Source organism: Mus caroli, unplaced genomic scaffold (assembly GCF_978045245.1).
Source record: "Mus caroli unplaced genomic scaffold, Mus_caroli_1 scaffold_7, whole genome shotgun sequence".
NCBI lineage: Eukaryota > Metazoa > Chordata > Mammalia > Rodentia > Muridae > Mus > Mus caroli.
This window is the reverse complement of record NW_028227262.1, coordinates 110,456,912-110,484,332: the sequence shown is the minus strand read 5'-3', so window position 1 is coordinate 110,484,332 and position 27,421 is coordinate 110,456,912. Positions and strand designations below refer to the sequence as shown.

General features: G+C 38.5%; 1 protein-coding gene and 1 long non-coding RNA gene across 2 annotated transcripts in view; one reads left to right on the top strand and one right to left on the bottom strand.

Annotated features, from left to right (window-relative positions):
• Positions 1–928: 928 nt before the first annotated feature.
• Kdm7a (lysine demethylase 7A) overlaps positions 929–27,421 on the bottom strand; it is a 66,937-nt gene continuing 40,444 nt past the window's right edge. Inside the window, exons 9-20 of the mRNA XM_085840686.1 lie at positions 27,097–27,203; positions 20,121–20,212; positions 15,365–15,454; positions 13,829–14,038; positions 11,985–12,109; positions 11,639–11,793; positions 10,409–10,506; positions 9,991–10,139; positions 9,658–9,866; positions 8,285–8,370; positions 7,150–7,408; positions 929–6,353 (exon numbers count right to left, since the gene is read on the bottom strand). Of these exons, the coding sequence (XP_085696812.1) occupies positions 6,259–6,353; positions 7,150–7,408; positions 8,285–8,370; positions 9,658–9,866; positions 9,991–10,139; positions 10,409–10,506; positions 11,639–11,793; positions 11,985–12,109; positions 13,829–14,038; positions 15,365–15,454; positions 20,121–20,212; positions 27,097–27,203 (1,675 nt within the window). The 3' untranslated portion in view covers positions 929–6,258. The remainder of the gene's footprint in view (positions 6,354–7,149; positions 7,409–8,284; positions 8,371–9,657; positions 9,867–9,990; positions 10,140–10,408; positions 10,507–11,638; positions 11,794–11,984; positions 12,110–13,828; positions 14,039–15,364; positions 15,455–20,120; positions 20,213–27,096; positions 27,204–27,421) is intronic.
• On the top strand, positions 3,186–11,641 carry LOC147004010 (uncharacterized). Its single transcript, XR_015047652.1, has 4 exons — positions 3,186–3,272; positions 7,600–7,962; positions 9,681–9,854; positions 10,770–11,641. It is a non-coding gene; the product is annotated as an uncharacterized LOC147004010 (long non-coding RNA).

The following is a 27,421-nucleotide window of genomic DNA, read 5'->3' as shown; positions in this document are numbered from 1 at the left end:
GCTCCAGCATCCCACTCCCAGCCACCCCGTTCCATTGTCACACCGTGTGCTTCTGTAGTCACAGGACACGTGTGCATACACACAGATGAGACACTACTATGCACACACCCCAAACAAGAGTAACAGTCACCGGGGACCATGGACATAAAAACCAGTAAGGAAAGTCAGGCTAGCAAAACATTACTACAAAACTAGTAAGTACCATAGCCAACAACTGTCCTGATTTCAAATTTCACAGAGTTAAAACCCCTAAAACCAACACTACCCCTCCCCATTACCACCCTCCAACACCCCAAAAGAAAACTTGCTGAACACTGGCAAAGTTAGATGTTTCACAATTAATGTGAAAGTTCATACTAATATAATCTCTTAAAATGAACCTTTTCATCCTTTCCACAGCATGAAACTGTTATGGCTTAATTATATTAAAAGTAGAAAAGTCTTTTCCAAAGGAAATACAGTCTGCAAGGATGCGCATGCATTTCCTATCAGTGCTATTTCATACTTAACAACTGCATGACCTGCTTGTGCAGTCAAGAGTTGTTTTTGGAAAAGCTGAGGTTACAGCATTTGATTCAGTCTAACCATAAACTGTAAGGCCCTTCGTTTGGTTCAGGTTTCTTTTGCAAGATAAAATAACCTTGGGGTTCACTTAGCAAGTTACACCTCAGGTCCCTGACTATATTGTGTAAGTTATATGCATGCTTTGTGAAAATAAAATGTTACTTATGACTCTTAAAAGGGAAAAAAATTATTCTAGGCAAAGAATCAACTCTATATAGTTAGTGCTGGCATTTCTTACAAAACAAAATCCACCAAAGAAATATGTCTTGGTTATTTTATTCCTGCAAAATAGTATATATTCTAGCACTTATGATAATTGTTTTGGTAAAAAATACAGAGGGGAACAGCTGATATTTTGAAAAAAAAAAAAAAAAGGAAAAAACTTGAAGACAAATCTTTATGATTAAATCACATTAATGACTGCTTTCTATAATGGAAAATGAATCCAGAGTGTCACAGGTCTTGCATAGGTAAACTACTTGGAGGTCAGGGGCTACGTGGTAGCCAGGGTTCCATTCATGAATAGTGCAGAGCAGATACATTGGTTGGAAGAATCCTCGAATACACCTTTAAGAGGTTTTAAACATAAGTGTAATATCACAGTTAAGACAAAGCCTTAAGAAACTAGAAGGGCACCAGAGGTGACAGGGAACCTAAGGGTTTCTCCAGTGAGAATTTTTTGTTTCTCCCCAGTAAAGAGGGGAGACTTACTATAAAAGAATAAAGCCGTGGTACTGATGATATGCCAGCTGCTTTGGAAATAGACATTTGCTTCTTAAAAACCTTTAAAAAAATGTTTATAGAAAGGGTATCAAATATTTGTTTTCACTTAGAGCATGGAAGCAAAATAAGGAAAGGGTTAGTACTAAGGCCAAGGGTAGCTAACTGCGCACAACAGCAGTTCAGGGAGTACAGCTCTTTTTGTCTAACTTCAATAGCATATATGGACAGTGTCTACAGGACAAGCAGAAGCTGCAGTGTCAAAGAATGGGCTCCGTGTAAGGAAAAAGATACCAGAGATCCTAAAGCCACTGGTGTCTCTAAGCAAATCTATCCTCTCTGGGTTACACTGGTCACCCTTATTGACTAGCTAGCTCTCCCTAGACAAAAGTTGTAATGTGTAATTCTTTGAGATTGTATTAGATGAAAGTCTAGGATACCCGTAACAGTCTAAACGCCTTAGCTCCTCTTGATCTCTTTGTGGTGCTAGGGATCAAGTCCCAGGGCCTTGCACATATGAAAGGTGACACCTTCTCTTTTACATAGGGAGCAATTAGTTTTATAATGGGAAAAATGAATTTTTGAGAGACACTTAGATTTGCATTATGAAGTTTCATGTTTTCATGTGAATACCAAAAATGCACATTTGCTATGGTGTCTCTCTGGCAGCGGTTCCCAGGTACTGTCTCACACTGCAGAACATCTGAAGCAAGCAGATACTCATTTCTGAACACATCAAGTTGAGTCTCCTTTCTACACTACTTCTGACTTCCCTCTCTCCCTGGGCTGTCATAGTACCTAGCCCACAACTGCCTTTGAAAAGGTTTTTCCTGATCACCTTGTTTTTCCCCTAACTCCATGGGTAGCTGCTAAATCATTTTAAATTTACCACCTCTTTTATCTTTAGTACCCAAAGAGCAGGCCAAATATAGAGAGGAGTACTATACTAATTCCTCTTTGAGAAAACCCTAAAGCTGCTCCTCTGCTGTGCTAATAACCATCCATGCCTTGCTGATGGATGTTCTCACTCATCTGTCCACAAAGAAGCTCATTTCTTTTTCTTTCACTTCAAGGATAAAACCTGATTCTAATCCAGCACCTTGTTAGGAATTTGTTAGATTTTTAGATAGCATGTCCTGGGTGTGTATTTTTCCTTAAACTACTCTCGAAAGGTGCATTCATCATCAGTTGTAACTTAATAATTAACCAAGTATGACATAACATAATACCTGAAGAATGCTGTTCTTCATTGAGTAGTTTTTATCCACAGTCACAAACAAGGCAACTGGGACTTAAAAGATAAGATTCAGAATAATCTACTGACTCAGCATTGCTTGGCTGATAACTAGCAGAACATGGGCTAAAATACAGGTCTTTTGCTTCCTTCCAAGCTATACCATACAGAAATGACTAACTTGTAGAATTTTTCTTTTCTTTTCCTGGTTTTCCCACACAGGGTTTCTCTGTATAGCCCTGGCTGTCCTGGAACTCACTCTGTAGACCAGGTTGGCCTAGAACTCAGAAATCTGCCTGCCTCTGTCTGCCTCCCAAGTGCTGAGATTAAAGGCGTGCACCACCACTGCCAGGCTAGAATTTTTCTTTTCTTTTCTTTTCTTTTTTTGAGACAGGGTTTCTCTGTGTAGCCCAGGCTGTCCTGGAATTCACTCTGTAGACCAGGCTGGCCTTGAACTCAGAAGTCCACCTGCCTCTGCCTCCCAAGTGCTGGGATTAAAGGCATGTGCCACCACTGCCTGGCTAGAATTTTTCTTAAATGTTAAAAGAACATGAGTATTTTGTGAGTGGTATATCTCATTGAACCTAATGAAGTTGGATTTTGTTTTGTTTGTTCTGTTTACAAATGGGCCACCTTCTGCTCAACTTTGTTAGAAGTCAAAACAACACTGCAAACCTCCTGGAGAAGACACCTTCCCGGACAGACAAAACTGAACTTGAGGTTCCTCACAGTACTTGCTACTTCTGAGCACTCCGTAAGTGTCTGATAATACCTGCTGATCGCTTATGAATAAGTACAGTAAAATACATGGAAAAGGAATTAATTAGGATTAGTAAATACAGAAGGGTATTCAAGCTAAGCGTTCAGCCATATAAATGGACTTGTCTCCTCTGAGTTTATGATTTGAATCGTGTGCTTCAAAAATGAACTTCATTTATGAATTTCAATGTATTCCAAAGATCCTGAACTACTAAGCTGCCAGTTTTGTATTGCTAATCATTCACCAATACTAGGGAGCATAATATTATATAGTGTTGAAAATTACAGTACAGTAGATCCCAGGTTAAGGGTCACTTAGCTGAATTAAGACAGGATCACCACTACTATTAAAGCTGCATGTGCAAGTCACTGTTTCTCAACTTTACACATTTTATTTGCTTATAGCTAACTAATGCTATCACCAATATCTTCTGACTTAAGCTGCGGTATACTACTTGTGAGAATATGGGAAAGACAGAGACTACCTATTACTGAGCCCAGATCCTAGCAGTAGTCACACTTCAAAGTCCAGCCATTTCTATGAGATAAAAGGACACACCACAGATGGAGAACTTTAGAAGAAGTTTGACTAGAAAAATCATTTGGCTGTGTAGCTGAATTTTTATCAATGAAGAAAGATACCTGGATTCTTTCATAGTGGCTATATTAACTGGCTAAAAGTTTTGTCATTTAGTCCATTAATAGGGTAAAATGATTTTTTAAAATGAATCCACAAAACTGTGATTTAAAACATTACATATGTGGCAACCCAAAATTAGTGTTCATCAGCCTAAGGACACAGGGAAGATACTGGCCATAATTTTAATTCATAAGAATAAATTTTAACTTTTAAGGCCAAAAAACAAAATAATTAAAATATTTTGAGTTGTTTAAAACAAATCTAGATCATAACTGGGAAAAGAAGTCATCACTATTATTTTTTAACCCAAATAAAAATATGTGATCTAACAATAAAACAGAAAACTAAGACATCACAGTGATATATTGTGGAAAGGTGAGTGGTCAGCCACATTCAGATTTCTGCATGTTGAAATACACCAACCAGCTGACTGTATCCCTCTCTCCACTAGTTATGGCATCGTGTAGGCAGGGGCTAGGGATGCTGTCTACAGATACTAAGAACTCCATAAAAATCCTTCTTCTCCTGACACTCAAAATACAATGGAAACTTTGGTCCAGATAATCTGGACCAGAAGGTGAATTCGTAACTTCCTTATCCCATTAAATATTGTAAAAGAGACAGAATAAGAAATGTTTCTCTTTGGAAATACATATTTTGAATGCAACTATGAAAGATAATGGTGCATAATTATTTCCTTTCACCTTAATGCTTAATACAGAAGTAAAAGTGTACCTACTTTGCTGAATTGAAAAGAACAAATCCATTATATAGCCATATTTCTCCATAAAAATAAATTTCATGTTATTTGCCTATATTGTCTTTGTAGGAATTTGTAAAATGTGGTATCATCAGACCCCCAATATCAATTTATTTTTATGTCATGAGGGGAAAATGGAGATACTAAAAACTATTATAAGCCACTGAAAAATTGCATTTAAGTAAAAATTGTACATAAAGGAGATAAATTATTATCTTAAAGTTCAACCAGACACTTAACCTCCATATCCTACTAGCCAAGACATTTGGAAGAAACTGCAAAAAGCACCCATTTTACTCCAAATCTGTATTAATTCAGAAAATTAAAAAACAAAAAAGTAGCGTGTGCGCGCACACGCGCGCACACACACACACACACACACACACACACACACACACACACACAGATCTATTCCAACATGCTTGCTATTATACAACTTAATATGGTATATATTACGGCTTTTATGCAGATTTGAACATCCTAAATCAAATTGTATTTCTTAAAAAAATGATGTCTAGATAATAAAAGCCTGTGATAGATGTTGGCTCTTCCAACACCAGCAGTATTGAAGAAGGCCCTCTGTAATTATAAAGGTTTTTGGAAAAACGACAAACATTACATTTTAACCAAACTTATACTTTCCCCATAAGCAGGAAAAAGACATTAAAGCTGTTCTCTTTGGGACCCAGAAAAATGAAAATGAAACAAGCCAGATTTGTTACTTGTAGAAGAAAACCACAATGTCAAAAGAAATGAGAAATGAGGACTCTTTTATGTGGTTCTTTAACATTGGCTATGAACATGTTTCCCTGCAAAGAGAAGAGTCTTGGGTTGTCTCAAAACATTGGGGACTGGGCTGCAGAGGGAAGGTGGGGTATAAGGGAATCAACCTGGATTATAGTATGCACCTTGGATGTTAGCAAAAGCGAAGCTAATAGCTTATAAAAAACACATGAAATATATAAAATAAAATGATTTCATATACATCTTAATTTAAAATAATTAATGCATCAAATCCCTGTTTAAGACTTTAACCTGAATATCAAATTTAAGAGTCCAGACTAGCTACTGTTACTGCGGCTCTTCTCCACATGTAACACACACACTATCAAAAATAATTTAAAAACCTTCACATTCTTAAATCTAAATTAGTGAGATATTTCTCCAGAAATCTTCCAAATAAATAGCTTTAAAAAAAAGAAAGAAATTAAAAGCTGTTAACTTTAAAAAAAAAAAAATCTGTTAAATAAATTATTGATAATTCTTTATCCTACTACTGAAAAATAAAATCAAGACACTACCAACAACAAAATTAAATTCAAGCCCTGACAAGAGACCCCTTTCCAGTTCAAGGTCTCTTTTTAAGGTTCTACTACCCTCTGCCTTCCTCTCCCCACCAGGTCCAAGGGTTATTGCTGAGTGGGTGTGGCACAGTGAAAATGCAGCATCAGGTCCATTCTGTTCTTCAGGCAGTATTCTTACTGTACACACAAACTGCTCCAGGCGGGGTGGGGGAAACTCCAGGCTTCCACTCCCCGAGACTGGCATCCAAAGGGAAGAGTGACTGTAATAGCAGCTCTGTCAAACGAAGAAGCGAGCATGGCCATTTCTGTTCAATTTCAGAATCTTCCCAAGACGTTGTTTGGCTGTTGCCATTCCTTTTTTTGGACGTTTACCTATAAAACACCAACAACACTCTTAATACTCATAAAAAGTATATTTGTCATATGTCATATAATATCTGGAAGACTTAAAATATGAAGCTTTGTAGTACACAAGCTTGTTTCGGTCTCATCTCTTAACGTCATGCTTTAAAACCCTTCCACTTTATCACACACACAAAAGAGAAGGCCACTGTCCTTCCAGACTATGTTTCAGCAACCAAGTGGACTGCAACTTGATGTATTCCCAGGAACCATTGTCCTCCTGTGTCTCAGTCATGTTCTCTCCTCTGTTTTCATTGTTTCTTCTGCAACCTCCCTTACCTCAAGCCTGGCAAACTCCTCATCCTCCTTAAGGACCTGCTTCCTCCTGAGCCCCAGAAAGGCGATCCTTTCCCTTGGGATTTGCTCAAGTACCCTCTCATCGTTACCACACCCATATGTGGCTCGTACCCATCGCTATCATGCAGTTGTTAGAGTACTGGTTCTTAACCTCTGGGTTGCAACCCCTTTTGAGGGTCAAATAACACTTTCACAGGGCTCAGCGGAGGCCATCAGAAAACAAATATTTACATTTGTTTGATTCATAACATTAGAAAAATTATTGTTTTGAAGTATCAATAAAAATAATTCTATGGTTGGAGGTCACCATAATGTGAGGAACTGTATTAATCAGCTGCACATTAGGAAAGTTGCGAACCACTGTTCTAGAGTGTCCCCACCTACTACAACTGCCTTCACACAGTTACAAATACACTTAACCTTTTTTTTAACTGTATTTTTTAAACTGTATTTAACTAAATACAGTTACCTTTTGTTGCCTGGTTGCTGATAGGTGGTGGGTTTGATGCAGGTCTCTTGGTGGGGTGAAGGGGCACTGAAAAAGAAGTTTCACCAATAGGCCTTTCTGGGCTCAGACTGCCATTACATGAAACCAAGCTGGGATTCAGCGTGTACTTTCCATTCTGAATGCTTGAGTTATTGCTGTCCACACAATGCCTGCTTTGTGCCTTCTGATTGGTTTCTGAAGAGCTTTCCTTTTTGATGTGTTTCTGGCTTCTACTTAACTCCTAAATAAGGAAAAAAAGAAATGTAGCTAAATTCTTCAGATTTCAGATAAATGAGGTATTTAAAGCTTTCTCTGCATTAGCAAAATAAACTAGTCAATTTTGGTTTTCTTTTTTTCTTCTCTCTCTCTCTCTCTCTTTTCCCCTCCCTCCCTCCTCCCTCGTGTGTGTCTGTGTGTCTGCCCAAACATCAGGATACATGTGTGGAGGCCAGAGGATAACTTATGGGAGTTGGTTCTCTCCTTCTACCATGTGAGTCCCAAGTATCAAACTCAGGCCATCAGCCTCAACGGCAAGTGCTCTGACGAGCGCTTGACAGACCCTCACCCTTCATGATGGTCTGGTCATGTCATTAAAAGACATAAAGGTTTGGAAGATTAGTTCCTCAGTCAAGATGGAACCAGCAGAGATGCTGCCTACTCTCCCGTAAACGGAAGCAGAGGACCCACAGTCTCCCTGGCTCATCACGGGTTCTCAATGTAACGCACCGCGCCTTTTCAGAAAAGTTACTTCACTCCTCCTACCGTGTGGGTCCCAGGAATACCTAGGCCACTAAGGTATGTAACAGGCACCTTTACCAACTGGCCCCCCTAATTTTTATAACTTAGCTTGTATAAGGTTCACCTCTACTACAGTTGCTAGAAAAAGTTCCAAAAGCCAGGGCACATGCCTGGTTTTTCTTTTAAGTAGAAGACCTCTTTCAGACTCTTGATAATCGAGTCAATATGTAAGGAAACAAATGTTACTGATAAGTCTTGAAATTAACTAAGAGGTCATAACCAACATCAAAAGAGAAAGGAATTAAACAGTTAAAAGAAGCTTAAAAAAGAATATTGAATATTCTAAATTTCTTCTTCATATTTCTACTTTGGAATATACCTGAGCATTAAATCTGGAAGTTCGATCAAACTGTTTATTCCAGGAAGAAGTCATCAAATCCTGATCTTCGGTCTTGGCATGGTATCCTAGAAAGAAGTCTTGATTAAATTATCTTTGCAAAAACTTTTAAACAAAACTAGCCTAGTGCTTACAAGTGAAAGCACATGTATGCTGACATTTTGTTTAGACATTAACTATTTATTCACATGCCTTGATTTCACTATACTCCTTAAACAGACAAAACCCACAGTCAGCAACTCACAACCAAACTTGCTATTTCTATGACAAGTTTTATGCTAATGCTGGAAAACCTACAGTAAGGTACTGTGGCCATGTGTTGCAAAGGCAATACATATGTCTCTAAAATGAGATTTTCCATTAGGACAAAAAGTATATATTTCCCTGCATTAAGGGATCAAATGGAATATAGGAAGGCAAAATGGAGCAGAGAAAGACAGGCAGACCCAGATTTAAATTTGAGATCTTCCAAGTACCAATTCTATTAAACCTTTCCAAGCTTTACTTTGCTCTTACACAATATGCAAAGATTTGGGGATCAAGTGGTCTCGGGTTCAAATTCCAACAAATTTGAATAGCTATGTAAAGTGTGTGCAAACTAAATTAATCTCATTAAGTCATATTTCCTTTTCATGTAAAATGGAGGTCAAGGTCCTAGTACATAGATGACCCCAATCATGGGCGACTAAACACAACTGCGACTTGTCTTTTTTTCAATCCTAAGAATCATGTTTTTTCCTCTTAAAGCACAGAGAACACTAGGTGGCATTACTGACATGCTGTGTCCGCTCTTTTCCTAATATTTCCTTTTCAAAGAGCTTGAGAAAGCATAACCTCAGAAAAAAACTACCCAAAACTTGTTTCTCTTCTCAAAGGAAAATGAATGGACTGCAAACCATTTAGAACACCAGACATTCCTTCCACTCTGGGAGCTCTTACAATCGGTAACAGGAAAACAAGACTATCTTTGCAAGAGCAATGGTATAATTAGGCCTGAGAACATGATACTCAGTCCTAAGTCATTTACATTTTGAGTTTTAACACTTAAGTTCCATTTTGGCTGTTTTGTGTCGATACATGCATACCACACCACGTGTGTGGAGACACTTGTGGCAGTTGGTTCCTTCCTTCCACCACATGGGTTCTGGGGATCAAACCCTGGTTGTCAGGAGCTTGGTAGCAAGCCCACTGACCCGAATTTTGAGTTATGCTTGCACCTTACGTGACTGTATAAAGTCCTTCTTACAGTAGACAGTCCTTATCCATATTATCTCTAACCTCAACAATATCACTCACAGCACTACTGAATGTACAGTCATATATTATTTTTCAGAGACTGGTTTTGTGTTTCTTACCAAATTCCACTGGTTTATTGCAGCGATACAATTGCCTAAACTCAGGGTTACTGCCGTGGCAAATACTGGGATCCTGGAGAGAGTTCTTCTCACCACTGCAATCTGTGCTTTGTATCTGCCTTTGTAAACACGAGGAATAGTGCAACCCTGCCATGGACAGCATGCCCTGAATAGCTTCTTCCTCTGTGCTCGTCGAGGTAGGACATTCCCTAAGGAGCAGGTGATTCAAAACACAATGGTGTATTTTTTTTCTGATAAAATAATCAGTATACTTGAAAACTTTCACAGCATTTACTCACAATGTAAAACTACTGCTTCCAGCAGCAAGCCTACCTTTTAACTGGAATTTCCTGTCTAGATGGCTTCTGGCTCTTCTGAAGGAGGTTCCTCACTATACCAGACTCCTCTTTAAAGTGTGATGTTATTTCATGTTTCTTTTCATCACCTGAACTTTCAGAATCTTCAGTGGCAAAGTTAATTTTCTGAAATATTAAATAGAAACAAAGCTAAAAAGAAACTAAGGCTATACACACTAACCAGTTTATCTGCTTACAAGTTGGAGTCTTAATATTTCATATCAAAATTTGAAAATCTCTACCTGAATACAAAGCACACAGTTAAAGGTAAAATACAGCTTGTCAGAAACATAAGCAGCAGTATTTCTCCCTCCACCGCTTACCACAGCCACACAGAAATGTGTGGAACATGACCGTCACTGGATGGTGTGCACACACAGAGCACAGACACGTACCAGTGCAGTGCAGTCGGGCCCAGAGTCTTCTGAATCAGAGCCATCAGAATATTCTGACGGTCTACTCCTGAGTTCCGATCGCACACTTGTAAAGATCCCTGGTGAAGATGAGAGGGGATAAGAAACAGTCATGGCCTCTAAAATATACCCAGTTTCAAGACAACTACCTCCACACCTCTCTTTTCTTACTGATTTTAATTTCCCATTTTTTCGTAATTGACCAAGATACAAGGTGACTGATGTATGTCCTTAGAATATTTGTGGTATTTCTCTTTCCAGAAAAACAAAACAAAAAAATTGTTCTAACTAAAATGACGACAAACTGCTTCTGACTTTCCCTTTCCCTTGGTTTTCTCACTAGAAAGGAAAAAAAAGGCAACTTTCAAACCTCAAGCGCATTTATGGACCGACCATGGTTTCAAGCAGTTATTACCTGGGCTCTTATTGGCCTTTCTCTTCTGCAAGCACCACTGCATAGCAACTCTTCTATCAGCTCGCAGTGATGCACTGCCTTGCCCTGACATAATAACTACGAATTACAGAGGACCAGATTTACTGGGAATTAGTGGAAACTAAGAAATTAAAAATGAATTCGATAATATTCATCATGCAGAATCCTTTCATCACAAAGATAAAATATTGATTTTAATTACGTTTTAAATGGAAAGCTATATACTGTTCTTTCTTCCTAAAAAATGTTTAGGTTCACTTTATTCAAAGAACAAAGACTTCAAGGAGAAGGTGATATTACTACAGTGTTTGATAGTCCTATTATTACTTTATTTGCCAATAACCAATCAATGCACCAGTAGAAGCCTCCTGTCAACAGTTATCAAATAGCATCACACTACCTCAATTCCCACTAGATACAGATCAGCCAACCAGATGTCTCTTAATTATGAGAATGAAAGACATGTTACCACATGTGAAGTTAAGTTAAACTTGAAACTCATTTGGGACAGTAGAGGCCATAAAGCATTATGAGCTTTTAAATGACTTTGAAAACAGTGACTCTATCTAAGGCTTGCAACCCTCACATATCCACACACTGGTAATCTATCCCTAGCTACTATACTAGACACTCACATTCAGCACCTTGCACATTAGTGAACTACTCAAAACATACTTCACATTTTCCAACAGTATTATAAAATGCAAACATTTTCAATCCTACAACAAACTCAAATACCAGCAAGTTACCTACTGCATAGTACAAGGAGGGACACATACTGTTAAGTGGTTTGGGAGAGCCTTGACTTTCGGCCTCCTCTCTTCCTGAGCTCTGTTCTGTCTTCATGTTTGCATTCTGTGTTGGCTTCTTGTCCTCTTCATTTTCACTATCTGCTGTATAAAGACTTCGATCTGCAAACAGCTGTCTCTCATCTCTGTGCCACAGAGGAAAAATAACTGCATCAAAAGTAGAGCAATGCTCTGTAGTCCCTTCCCCTCCATTTAGACGTAGCAGAGGATTGAGACCCTTTCCTCTAATACAACGGTCTATGTGATAATGTTGGCATTATATGGACAAAAGGGGATCCATCAAAAATTAATCTGATACTTTGATATATTTACATACTTAATTATTCTTCCATTTGTCAGCAGTAATCGTAGATCATTATCTTTCGCTCTCCACTCAGGTACTGTGGAAGATGGCTGGAGATGTTTGTTGAATTTTCCATTCAGTTTAGAGCTCAGTAGGTCCTTAAAATACAAAGCAGAAGTGATTTAATCTCCACCTTCAGGTAGGCCTACTCAACTAAAAAGGAGTGTTTACTATCCCTCTTCCATGGTCCTGCCTGCCTTGTAGAGGGATGGGTAGCCATCCAGGGATTGGAGATATCTCAGTGTCCCATAATCCGGAGCTCCTCATTCCAACACATACAAAATGGTTCATCTTTCAGCAGGGCAATCTAGCAATAAAACATATTTTCTAATATAAAATGCAAAATCTGCATAAAGCAAATCCAAACGCAGGCCCCTTTTGTGGGTACTAAAGGGTTAGAGTCATACAGCTTTAGGCCATTTCATGTTCCTTGGCTGCTTCTACTTAATAAAGCATAGCAGGAGACCTTCCCACTCACCCTAACCTTGACCTCATCCTTCCCACCAAGACTACATCCATACAACCACTACTAGGTCCAAGAGCCACGGCAAACAAAGAGAGATAAGAGGAGCAGGGTTTTTAATGTAGAAAAAATTACTTCCTCTTTGAGATCTTTCATAGTAAGTTCCCAAAATAACTATATGTGTTAAGTAGATTCAGAACCATTTAATCTTAAAACAACATAATATCAAATATAAAATTATGTAAGGTTGTAATGACTAACGTTTAGTATTTTGACTCAGCAATACCTCTATTGTATTTTCAATTAACTGTCAACCCTATGCTTATAATGTAAAATTATGGATGAGCAAATCCTATCACAAACTCAGTAGCATGGTTTATAAAGGTATCACTACTCCGCACTCCTGCTCCGTCCAGTATACCAGAACTTCTCCAACCTAAACATATTTATTCTAAAAGTCTCCTATTCTGATTGTTCGAATGGTTGCTGTTGGCTCAAGGACAGGCTTTCTGTATTTATCTTCCTTGGCTAGCAATACTGTGTGTTTATTTGACACCTTCTGTTAGGTCAAACATCAACCCCTAAAAGGTATTATGAGCACTTCAGCAAAGCAGTCACCCACTACTGTTTTGGGGCTCCCTCAAAACACTCAGCATTGGAAACATATATTTTGTTGCTGCTGTTTGTTCGAGAAAGGGTCTCACCGTTGTAGCCCAAGCTGGCCTTAACTTGCAACAATCCTCTTACCTCTCCCCCCTGCCTCCCAAAGTTGGACTGAGGTGTCCTCACTTGGGCCCTTCAGCTTGTTGACCTTTGTAAGTTCTGTGGACTGTATCTTGGGTATTCTGTTTTTTTGTTTTTTGTTTTGGCTAATATCTACTTATTAGTGAGTACATACCATGCATGTCCTTTTGGGTCTGAGTTACCTCCCAAGTGCTAGGATTACAGGCATGTACCATCATGCCCATCTTGAAATGCTACTATTTTAATATATGTCCTATCTTCCAACTTAAAGCTTTGACAAAATGCTACATGAGGGCACGACTTGACTTTGCTTGCTCTAGCATCTTCTTCAGAGTCCAGAAGAGCACAATGATTATTGGATAAACACTTATTAATTTAATTAATTTAATCCTAAACATGTCAGCAAATTAATGAAATCTAGACATCTTAATACCACACTGTTGTCTAAAAAGACTAGACTTCATGATCTCCGACAGACAAAAATAATAGTATCTATGAATCTACAGTAGAAACCAGCTGTATTGTTACATGTACTGAGTGTTTTTTTGAACGTGAGATATATATATATACATATATATATATATCCACACATATATATATATATACTTGCCTCCTCCCATGGACACATCTCTAATCTTTTGAGGACTTCCTTTGTATGGAGCTCAAGAATGTCAAGGTTAGAAGGAGTTCGGACATTATGATCTCGAAGTTTCCTCATCTTTCTCCGGGAATGATATGGTGGAGATGCCTCATTTGAGGGCCGTGAAGCTGGACACACAGAAGGAATTCCCTGAGATTTAACTGGTTTGCCATTTTCCTCCTAGAAGAATCAAATTCAGAGCATGTTTTATGAAAAGGCTCTTATACATATACTTGACTAAACAATCAACCCTAAAACTACTTTAAAAAGCAAAGCACATTCTCAAGACAACGCCAAAGCCTCGGCTTTCTGGAGGCCTTTATTCCCCTCTCGTCCACACACTTTGTGAACAGTAAGTACATTTCCTTGTTTTATTTGGGGAGGATTTTGCGGGGGCGACTGGAGGGGACTTGCCTTAGCTTCCATGAACTAGGATTGCAAGCATGCACTACCACACTGAGCTGCCATCTTAGATCTAGGATATTACGTGGAAGTTGACATTTTCAGAAATGATACTCCTCCTGTTTACTCAACGATTAATTTTGAGTTTATTCTGTTTTGGTTTTACTGTGCATTAGACACATATATATGCACATATATTTATAGATAATACTCTATATATTTTATAAACGTGTTTATATATTTTGTATTTGATAACTTCTTGATAGGGAACCCATTTACATGCCGTTACTTTTACTACCTCTGAAAATCACTAACTGTTGTACCCAAGGATAGTGAAGCTGGCACTGCAGCATCTTACGGGTTGGAGATGTAGCTCAGAGGTAGAGTACATGCTTGACAAGCACAAGGCCCTGGCTCAGTCCCCAGCACCAAGGAACAAAAAGAGATGACTGATGTTTTTTGCAGATGTATAACGCCTTCCATTCTTGACATTGGTTGTAAGCCAACCTGTAACTGCTGAACTATGTCTCCAGCTCCTCCCATTCTACAAACATAGTCCTAATATAAGATGTTAAATTACACGATGGCTTTCAATGAATTCACTCTTACTGCAGACTACACACTAATCAAGCCACTTTCCTGAAGAACTACTGCAATGAAAACCCTTTTTTTTTCAATACTGACAAAGCTCAGATATTTTTATGGGCTTTTATCAAAGTCATTAGCCCCTCAGTTGCTCCAGCATTTTTGGCAAAGAGATTCCCTAATTATTTCCAAGCCAGCTTCACGCAATCACTGTTTTATCCCTTCCTCTAAGTACTTCATAGACATTCGTCTAGAGGTAACTAAAACTAAATAGATCAAAACATTTGAACTTTTGTAGGAACTTAAAAGAATTTATAATAACTGGAACTGCCTCTGTTGTTTTATAATAACACAATACTCTAAATTTCTCTATAAGACATCAGACACCTAAAATCTGTAAAGCTAATTTGGCTCATTCGACTTCACACGTGTCAGTGGTTAAATATTCATAGCACAGTGGCAGATCTATTTGGTTCTCAAGACAGATAGCAAGCAGACACAGATCACTGCTATTCTTACCTCTATTGCTCGAATTACTTTAGAAAGTTCCTTAATAAGATGCCCAGGTCTAACATTGTCTGGAATCTCAAAGGCATGTTCAGATACAAGCTGTATTTGAAGTAATAAAGAAAACCAAAGTCAATTAAATATACAAAGCCCAATCTACTTTATAAAGTTCTATGTATTTTAAAGACACTACCAGATAATATAAATCGATTCTCAAGAGTTTATATACTTGGTGGAATGTCACCTAAGAAGATCTACATTATCAAAAATATCTGTGGTGGCATGTGCATGCCTTTAATCCCAATAGCTAGGAGGTAGGGACAGAGAGATCTCTGTGAGTTTGAGGCCAGCCTGGTCTACAGAGTGAGTTCTAGAACAACCAGGGCTACATAGAGAAACCCTGTCTCAAAAAATGAAAACCAAAAACCAGAAACAAAAAGAAAAAAAAGAGTTTAAAATGGATTTGTCTCACAGTGAATCTTATTTATAATGCACTCTACACCTCAAATCCTGCTGTGATTCTAACTATAACTAGTAATAAAGAAATTAACCCTAATATTTAATTCGGAATACATAAGGATTTTTTAGGGAGGGAATAATGGAACTAGTAATCCTTGTTTGTAATGGAAAGTATAATCTGGATAGATTTGAGTTAAAAGTTTAATAGTCCAAAGCAAATGAGAAAAAGATACCATTAACAAAAACAAGAAATGAACTAGGAAGTGATCATATTTATTAACTATAAACTAATACTATTTTATGCCTATTTACAAATATTAATCTCTCTAGCTAAGGACATTTTATTTTTAGGTACATGCAGACTTCTTATTTTTTGAAATGTGGTTTTGCTGTGTGGCCTTGCCTGTCTTAGAACTCAGTCTATTTAGCAGGCTGGCCTTGAACTCAGAGATCCTTCTGCCTCTGCCTTCCGGGTGCAAGGCATGTGACTTTCAGACTTGTTTTTAGTAGTATAACTTGTTGAAACAAATTAGTTAACAACAGTAATACAGAATAGTGCTAACTCTGTGTTCTGATACTGTTAAGTACACTTGGTAAGCATGAACCCACTTAATTCTCTCAATATCAGAGTGAGAGAGTGCAGGTTGGATATACCTCATTTAAGATACTTGGGACCAGACATATTTTAGATTTGGGAACACTTTAGACTTCAGACTGGAGGTGCTCAACCTTTTACAGGTTATGATGATTATTGCCACAGTACAACTGAAAAAACTGAGACACTGAGTTAGGTAATTACAAATAGGGATACAAGTTACTACTAAGAACATGGCACACATTTACACAGCTTCCCCTTCAGCACATTACGTAGCTGTTAGAATGCTTCTGCTTTTCCTCCTCTGCACAGGAGAATCTGTGGTGGGCATGGTTTTACTTTCCTGGATGTTTCTATAACATCTGCCCTAATATAGCAATAATCCTAAAGTAAAAGGGAGCATGAGGCTACAAGGGCCGATAGCTTTACGTACTGTTCCCCAAAGACAACCTTTTAAATATTTATGATGATGGTGTGTGTGTGTGTGTGTGTGTGTGTGTGTGTGTGTGTAACTGCAAATAACTGAGCCATAAATAGGTCTTGCCCCTTCCTTTTCCAAATTTTTATATAAATCAACCATAGTGGTACAGAGCAGGGACTTGCAATCTCAGAGTCCAGCTTTACATGTCAGTTATACCAGTTCTCTTGGGAAAGTTACTTAAATGCAGACAGCAGCAGCAGCACCAGCACCAGGCCCCATACAGCTGCTCTGAGACTAAATGAGATCATACATGAAAAGACAAAGCCCAGTGCTTAGCATGCTAAGAGCTCAGCATGGCTTCTTTTTACTCTATTTGCATGTTTGTTTCTTAGTCATATCTTAAATAAACTTACATTTTGTTTTTTCAAAATTAAAGAAAAGCTAACGTTCTTTTTTTTTAATTAGATACTATCTTCATTTGCATTTCAAATGCTATCCCCAAAGTACTCTATACCCTCCCCCTTCACACCCCTCCCCAGCCCACCCACCCCCACTTCCTGGCCCTGGCATTCCCCTGTACTGATCTTCACAAGACCAACAGCCTCTCCTCCCATTGATGGCCAACTAGGCCATTCTCTGCTACATATGCAGCTAGAGATACAAGCTCTGGGGGTACTTGTTAGTTCATATTGTTGTTCCTCCTATAGGGTTGCAGACCCCTTCAGCTCCTTGGGAACTTTCTCTAGCTCCTCCATTGGGGGCCCAGTGTTCCATCCAATAGCTGACTGTGAGCAGCCACTTCTGTATTTGCCAGGCACTGGCAAAGCCTCACAAGAAGAGAGCTATATCAGGGTCCTGTCAGCAAAATCTTTCTGGCATATGCAATTGTATTTGGCTTTGGTAGTTGTATAAGGGATGGATCCCCAGGTAGGGCAGTCTCTGGATGGTCCTTCCTTCCGTCTCAGCTACGAACTTTGTCTCTGTAATTACTTCCATGGGTATTTTATTCCTTATTCTAGGGGGGAATGAAGTATCCACGTATTGGTCTTCCTTCTTGATTTTCTTGTGTTTTGGAAGTTGTATCTTGGGTATTCTAGTTTCTGAGCTAATATCCAGTGAGTACATATCATGTGTATTCTTTTGTGATTGGGTTACCTCACTTAGGATGATATCCTCCAGGTCCATCCATTTGCCCAAGAATTTCATGAATTCATTCTTTTAAATTGCTGAGGTAGTACCCCATTGTGTAAATGTACAACATTTTTTGTATCCATTACTCTGTTGAGGGACATCTAGGTTCTTTCCACCTTCTGGCTATTATAAATAGGGCTTCTATGAACATAGTGGAGCATATGTCCTTATTACCAGTTGGAACATCTTCTGGGTATATGCCCAGGAGAGGTATTGCTGGATCTAGCAGTAGTACTGTGTCCAATTTTCTAAGGAACCACCAGACTGATTTCCAGAGTGGTTGTACAAGCTTGCAATCCCACCAACAATGGAGGAGTGTTCCTCTTTCTCCACATCCTCGCCAGCATCTGTTGTCACCTGAATTTTTGATCTTAGACATTCTGACTGGTGTGAGGTGGTTATCTCGGGGTTGTTTAGATTTGCATTTCCCTGATGATTAGATTAAGAATGTTAAACATTTTTTTTTCAGGTGCTTCTCAGCCATTTAGTATTCCTCAGGTGAGAATTCTTTGTTTAGCTCTGTACCCCATTTTTTAATAGGGTTATTTGGTATTCTGGAGTCCATCTTCTTGAGTTCTTTGTATATATTGGATATTAGTCCCCTATCTGATTTAGGATTGGTAAAAATTCTTTCCCAATCCGTTGGTGGCCTTTTTGTCTTACTGACAGTATCTTTTGCCCTACAGAAGCTTTGCAATTTTATGAGGTCCTATTTGTCAATTCTTGATCTTACAGCACAGGCCATTGCTGTTCTGTTTAGGAATTTTTCCCCTGTGCCCATATCTTCGAAGGTTTCCCCCACTTTCTCCTCTATAAGTTTCAGTGTCTCTGGTTTTATGTGGAGTTCCTTGATCCATTTAGACTTGAGCTTTGTACAAAGAGATAAGAATGAATCAATTCTCATTTTTCTACATGATAACCGCCTGTTGTGCCAGTACCATTTGTTGAAAATGCTGTCTTTTTTCCACTGAATGGTTTTAGCTCCTTTGTCAAAGATCAAGTGACCATAGGTGTGTGGGTTCATTTCTGGGTCTTCAATTCTATTCCATTGATCTACCTGTCTGTCACTGTACCAGTACCATGCAGTTTTTATCACAATTGCTCTGTAGTAAAACTTTAGGTCAGGCAAGGTGAATCCAGCAGAGGTTCTTTTATTGTTGAGCATAACTTTTGCTATCCTAGGTTTTTTGTTATTCCAGATTAATTTGCAGGTTGCTCTTTCTAATTCGTTGAAGAATTGAGTTGGAATTTTGATGGGGATTGCATTGAATCTGTAGATTGTTTTTGGCAAGATAGCCATTTTTACTATATTGATCCTGCCAATCCATGAGCATAGGAGATCTTTCCATCTTCTGAGATCTTCTTTGATTTCTTTCTTCAGATACTTGAAGTTCTTATACAGATCTTTCACTTCCTTAGTTAGAGTCACACCAAGGTATTTTATATTATTTGTGACTATTGTGAAGGGTGTTGTTTTCCTAATTTCTTTCTCAGCCTGTTTATCCTTTGTGTAGAGAAAGGCCACTGATTTGTTTGAGTTAATTTTATTCTTTATTATTGAGTTAATTTTATACTTTATTCTTTATACTTTTATTCTTTATTTATACTTTTATTCTTTATTATTTATACTTTTATTCTTTATTATTGAGTTAATTTTATACTTCATTGAAGCTGTTTATCAGGTTTAGGAGTTCTTTGGTGGAATTTTTAGGGTCACATATATATTATCATATCATCTGCAAATAGTGATATATCAACTTCTTTCTTTCCAATTTGTATCCCCTTGACCTCCTTTTGTTGTCTAATTGCTCTGGGTATTGAATAGGTAGGGAGAAAGTAGGCTGCCTTGTCTAGTCCATGATTTTAGTGGGATTGCTTCCAAAAGCTAAAGTTCTTTATTCTCTAACCAGAATCAGTATATCTGTCACGGAGTACAACCTGCATATAAAGTACAATTTCCATTCCTTTTACAACTAGCACACAAATGCTGACCACATAACCAAAGTTCCGTTTTCTTAATCTTACACCAAAAAACAAAACAAAAATGAAAACAAACAAAAAACCCTAAAACTAAAACAAAAACCATAGCAGTAACAACTTACTTCTTTTTTCATCCACAATTTTAAAGCAGTGTGCAGTGCTTTTACTCCCCGTACTAAGTAACTTTGAGGCTGGAAACCATCTTCTTTCAGTTCTGTTGGAATGAAATGAGACAGGAAAGAAAGTTAAAAGGGTTCTAAAGTTTATAAAAGAATATTTCAAGTATCAAGTATCAAACTTAACAACATCCAAAACAGGACAAGGAATAATCCAGAAGAAGAAACAGAGTACGTGGTACTCAGTGCTTATGTTAAGCATATAAAAAAGATACAGAAATGTTTAAAATAAAACAGTAGGATTTTGTTAGTCACTAGGCAGGTGGATCTTTGCGAATTCTAGGCCACTCTGGTCTACAGAGCGAATTCCCAGGTAGCCAAGGCTACACAGAGAAATCCTGTCTTGAAACCCACCCACAAAAAAAGTGGGGAAGGCATCAAAATTCCAACTCAATACTTCACTGAGTTAGAAAGGGCATTTTGCAAATTCATCTGGAATAACAAAAAACCTAGGATAGCAAAAGCTATGCTCAACAATAAAAGAACCTCTGGGGGAATCACCATGCCTGACCTCAAGCTGTATTACAGAGCAATTGTGATTAAAAACTGCATGGTACTGGTACAGTGACAGACAGGTAGATCAATGGAATAGAATTGAAGACCCAGAAATGAACCCACACACCTATGGTCACTTGATCTTTAACAAGGAGCTAAAACCATCCAGTGGAAAAAACCCAGCATTTTCAACAAATGGTGCTGGCACAACTGGCGGTTATCATGTAGAAGAATGAGAATTGATTCATTCTTATCTCCTTGTTCAAAGCTCAAGTATAAGTGGATCCACATAAAACCAGAGACACTGAAACTTATAGAGGAGAAAGTGGGGGAAACCCTCGAAGATATGGGCACAGGGGAAAAATTCCTAAACAGAACAGCAATGGCCTGTGCTGTAAGATCAAGAATTGACAAATAGGACCTCATAAAATTGCAAAGCTTCTGTAGGGCAAAAGATACTGTCAGTAAGACAAAAAGGCCACCAACAGATTGGGGAAGATTTTACCAATCCTAAATCAGATAGGGGACTAATATCCAATATATACAAAGAGCTCAAGAAGCTGAACTCCAGAAATTCAAATAACCCCATTAAAAAATGGGGTACAGAGCTGAACAAAGAATTCTCAACTGAGGAATACCAAATGGCTGAGAAGCACCTGAAAAAATGTTCAACAGTCTTAATCTAATCATCAGGGAAATGCAAATCAAACAACCCTGAGATTCCACCTCACACCAGTCAGAATGGCTAAGATCAAAAACTCAGGTGACAGCAGATGCTTGAGAGGATGTGGAGAAAGAGTATCCAATGCATAGATACTTCATTCCTCCTAGAATACGGAATAAAATATCCATGGAAGGAGTTGCAGAGAAAAAGTTTGGAGCTAAGACCATGCAGACTCCCCCACCCGGGGGTCCATCCCATAATCAGCCACCAAACACAGACACTATTGCCTACACCAGCAAGATTCTGCTGAAGGGACCCTGATATAGCTGTCTCCTGTGAGGCTTTGCCAGTGCCTGGTGAACACAGAAGTGGATGCTCACAGTCATCTATTGGATGGAATACAGCGCCCCCAATATAGGAGCTAGAGAAAGTACCCAAGGGCTGAAGGGGTCTGCAACCCTATAGGTGGAACAACAATATGAACTAATCAGTACCCCCCAGAGCTAATGTCTCTAGCTGCATATGTAGCAGAAGATGGCCTAGTCGGCCATCATTGGGAAGAGAGGCCCCTTGGTCTAGCAAACTTTATATGCCTCAGTACAGGGGAACGCCAGGGGCAAGAAGTGGGAGTAAGTGGGTAGGGCACAGGGCAGGGGGAGGGTATAGGGGACTTTTGGGATAGCATTTGAAATGTAAATGAAGAAAATATCTAATAAAAAAATGTGGGGGAAAAGAAAAAAAAAAGTGGGGAAGGGGCTGGAGAGATGGCTCAGTGGTTAAGAGCACTGACTGTTCTTCCGAAGGTCCTGAGTTCAATTCCCAGCAACCACATGGTGACTCACAACCACCTGAAAGGAGGTCTGGCACTCTCTTCTGGAGTGTCTGAAGACAGCTACAGTCTACTTACATATAATAAATAAATAAATCTTAAAAAAAAATAAAAGTGGGGAAAAGATGCCAAGCTTTCAAAATAAAGTTGAACCAGCATAGTCACTAATAAAGCATCATTTCAACACATTCAAACATTCAGCTCACTAGGAAAACATTTAAAATAACAAGCCTGAAAACAGAAAACAAGACAAAACTACAAAATAGCATATAAGCAATTTCATAATCACAGTGGAATATTTCTAGCAAAAATAGTAAGCAATAAGGTGGACTAAAAAAAAAGATAATTCAATTCAAGCAATATAACATTTGATTCAACAATCATAAATGGGATACTGCACCTAGGAATTGCAAAATGCACATTTTTTTCAGACATACTCAGCATATTTACAAAATCATCCACACCTCCAGAAAATAAAAAGTCCTCAACAAATATCCAATGATCTAAATAACTTATATGCCCAAAATACAATTAAGCTAGAAATCAATATAGATAATAGTAATAGGCAACTACAGAAAACCCCAAATGCTTCAAAATTTAAAATTAAAGGTGTTAAGAAACATATAAACGATGAGATTTTTGAAAAGCATTGGGGACAGAGAGATGGCCTAATAGTTAAGAGCACTTGCTGCTCTTACAGAAGACTAGGGTTTTGTTCTCAGCTCCCTAACAGATGGCTCAGAACACCTCTAACTCTAGCTCCAAGGGATCTGGTGCCATCTTCTAGCCTCTGAGAACACTTGCATGCACACACATGAATATACACTAAATAAGATAAAATTAAAAACCCAATGTGTGGCATATTGTACAACCCTCCAATTTATTTCTTCAACAATTTTTTTTTCAGGGAAGGAAGTGCATGCCTACCACTGTGATTATGTGTGAGGTTAGAAGACAGTTTTTCTCCTTCCACTACCTGGGTCCAAGGAGACTGAAGTCAGGTCCTCAGGCTTGGCGGCAAGCACTCTGTGTACCCACTGAGCCACCTCCCTGGCTTGCCCCCTTACTTTTCGAATCATGGTTTCTCACTGAACCTGGAGCTCAATGGCTGGACAAAACTACCTCAGCAGCTAGTGAACACCAGGGATTCTCCGTCTGCCCCCTCCGTTGCCACTGTACTTGACTTTTATATGGGTTATAGAATCGGAGATTCATCCCTTTATGTTTGTGCAGTAAGCCATCTCCTCCAGACACTCCATTACTTTAAAAGAAAGAAAGGAGACAAACAAAACCACACAACCAAGATGATAAGTTAAAGATAAAGACTTTCTAAACCTGTTAAAGGCTAAAAGTTTTCCTTTCCTGATCTTAGTTATGCCCTCAGGGCCTTTTGACACAGTAGAGAGATAAAAACAAAAGAGATACAAATATTAGAAAGAAGGGACCAAAACTCGTTACTCACAGATGTAACAACATTAGCGACTGAGTCAGTTCTCTAGGCGAACTCATATACAAGGTGATGCTGACTAGGACTTGTCAAAAACCATTTTCTGTAACTACCAAACACTAAAAAACAATCCCCAAATATTCAACAATTGTAGACTAGGTGTATTAAAATTAACATATTTGTTTTACAGAATACTACTGCAATAAAAGGTGACAACCACTGTTACAAATAGTTGGATAACGCAATTGTGGTAACGCACATCTGCAATGCTAGCAGTAAAGAGACAGCTTCATCAAGAGAGACCCTATCTCAAATCGGCAAAACAATACCAAGTGAAAGGTCACAGGAGGGCTGGCCAGAAGGCTCAGTGTGCACAAGCGTTTGACACAGAGCCCCATGACCGGAGTTTGATTCCTGGGGCCCACGTGGTGAAAGGGAGAACCAACTCCCAAAACTTATCTTTGCCCTCCATACACAGTGGCAGACTCACACCCCTCCTACACCAAAATAAATGGAGAAAATAGCATTGTTAAAGGCCACGCAGAGTACACGTTTGAAATTTTTATATGAAATTTACAAATGGAAAAAATTATTTTCATTTAAAACATGGGTAATGAAGACAAAGAAAGTATTACTGTCAAAAGTAACGACAGTGACTACGTAGAGAATTGGAGGAAGATGTAACTTAATTACACTGTAGGATAGTCCAAGTTTTTCTTTTTCTTTTTTTAAATTGAGTGATAGTCTATATTACAGGATATTTGAACCTGTTTCCAGTCTGGCTGGAATACAGACACACCCTAAGTACTTACCTTTAATTCGAAAACAATGAAGGTAAAGTTAGTTTGTAGAAGGAAGCACCCATGTTTGAAAGTGATGTCTAATTGAGTGGCAGACAACGTATCAAATGAGAGAAAGACTTGACAGAAGATGCCCAACTCTCACAAGAACAGAGGGGAAAGGAAAGCTACTTAAGGGGGAGACAGAGAAAACAGGAAGGAGGAAGGAAGCACAGTACAGGAAGACAGTAGAGTCCTGAGAGCTACACAGTAGAGTTGAGAGGGAAGTAGAGCAGCCCAGAGAGGGAGAAGGAGCAGTTGTACACAGACAGGTTACAGAGAGCGAGCAAGCTAGACACAGGTAAAGACAAAACAAGCGAGAGAACGAGGAGTCAGAAGATTAGAAAGATTGTTAACATTAATGTAAGGCCAAGCAGAGCAACTCAGGAGTGGCCAAGAGAGAATATCCATATTGAGTCGGTCACCTTGGAGAGGAGTTAGAGCCAGAACAGCTGAGTTGATCCAGCCAGCCAGAGTTCAGAAAGAATAAGAAAAGGGTGAGCTGATTCAGCAGTCAGTCTCAGAGGCTGAAAACATTCTAGGCCTGGATTAGATTGTACAGAGGCCAGGAGCCTCCAGGACTAGACCTAGCTTAGCCAAAGAAGTATTACATCAAGCAAATGAAAGATATTTTTTTACAAGAATATAGAAATAATTTTTACCAATTTTTTATTCAGTAACCTTGTTATATGTATAAATGCATACATACATATATAAATGCCTTTTTTGTTTTAAAAGAGAGTGACTAAAAATCTCGAGTAATAATTTTATATGTGGTCAAAATTTAAGTAAGTTAATGCAAAAGCAAAATATTTCAGTAGCTGACTTAGAAAAATCCAAACTGGTAACTTTTATTATCACTGGCATGAAATACAGTTTGGAGGTCACTTAACCCATATCGTTATAACAATCAGGGTCAACAGTCCACGTAAAAAGGTTAGTGATGAAGAATGTACTGTGAGGAAACAACTAGCCATTCCTATTTCCAAGCTGAATGCCTATAATGACGGCAAGCACACATACTTGTGTGCACCTAGTTTAAAAAGGCTACTCACACAGGTAACCTCTATTCAAGGTAAACAAAAACGACTTAATTGATGCTTTGAAAAGTGCTTGTTTCAGGGCTAGGATTATATTATAACTAAGTGGTAGAAGACTTCCTAATATGCACAAGGTCCTGGGTTGGACCCTTGCAATTAGGTGGAACCATATGGAGTGGCCAGTATTTGACCATTTTAAAATATGAAAATAGCAATTTTACATGGTTCTACCATGGGAATAACTATGTTATTTTCTTTTCTTTTTTTTTTTTTTTTTTTTTTTTTGGTTTTTCAAGACAGGGTTTCCCTGGCTGTCCTGGAACTCACTTTGTAGACCAGGCTGGCCTCGAACTCAGAAATCCACCTGCCTCTATGTTATTTTCTTAATAGCACTAAACTGCAAAGTACCTAGGAATAAATCTATCAAGATATGAAAGTGCAAAGTTTAACAACATTGTAAAAGATACTAAAGAAAAAAAAAAAAAAAAAAGACACTAAAGAAGATATAGACAGCTGCTCCATGATCATTCTTCAAAAAATTTAGTGTTGGGCCAAGTGTGATGCACATCTTTTAATCCCAGCACTTGGTAGGCAGAGGCTAGCCAATCTCTCTGTGTTTGAAGCCAGGCTATTCTACACAGTGAGTTTCATACACAGTGAGACCCTGTTTAAAAATAAGAAAAACAAAAACAGGCCAGGCGTGGTGGCACATGCCTTTAATCCCAGCACTCAGGAGGCAGAGGCAGGTGGATTTCTGAGTTCGAGGCCAGCCTGGTCTACAAAGTGAGTTCCAGGACAACCAGGACTATACAGAGAAACCCTGTCTCGAAAAACAAAAAACAAAACACAAAACAAAACAAAAAACACCCTGAAGAGCTGCCTACCTCTGCCTCCTAAGTGCTAGGGTTAAAGGCATGCACTACCATGCCTATCCCCCACCCCTCTAATTATTTAGGCAAATATTTAAGAACAAGTGTTAGGTAATAACAAACTACACATTAGAGAGCAAAACACTAAAATGTGTGCAGGCCACTCATCCACTAAATGAAACGATTATTTCCCAGTAATAGGAAGGGGTTATTATATTCTAAATATTCTGACTTAGTGGTTCTCAACCTGTGGATCATAACCCCTTTGGGGTCAAATGACCCTTTTAACAGTGTGGTATATCAGATATTTGAATTATGATTCATAACAGTAACAAAAATACAGTTTTTAAGTAGCAACAAAATAATTTTATGATGGGGGTGAGTCGCTACAACATGAGGAAGTATATTAAAGATTGAGAAACACTGCTCTAAGTGCTAAAAAGATTTTTATCAGGGGGAGGGGTAAAATCCATACTTTTAAAAGGGGTTGGGGGGAGCCAGACTAGAGAGATGGCTCAGCAGTTAAAGGAGTGTGTTGCTTTTGCAGAGGACCTCAGTTCAGTTTCCGACACTGTACCCACCCACCCCAAACACACACACGCACACAGGCACACACACACAATTAAAGATAAACACAAAATAATTATAAAATGGATGGTGACATCTAGGAAAAGGTACCCTCAAAGACTCTGCAATCACACATTTCATCACAGAACAGAGTGTGCAAATGACTCATTACCTTTCAAGGTTTCCAGCAAACTTTTGGCTACAAACCAGCATATGGCTTCAAAGAAAGGAAATTTGAAAAGATCTGGTGTTTTTAATCTTTTTTCCATCTCATAACACCTAAATGAATGAAATTTGAAGAACAGTTAATACTGATGTTAGCATTTTAAAAGTTAAATGAAGGTAATCAACTGAAAACAAGCAGGCCATGATAAATAGGCAGGACTGTATATTTACTTAACAACATCACTTTTCGACAAGACCGAACTGTGACCTTACTAAATTTGACAGTCTACCTAAGAATTACATGGGACCAGGTGGTGGTAGTGGTGTACGTC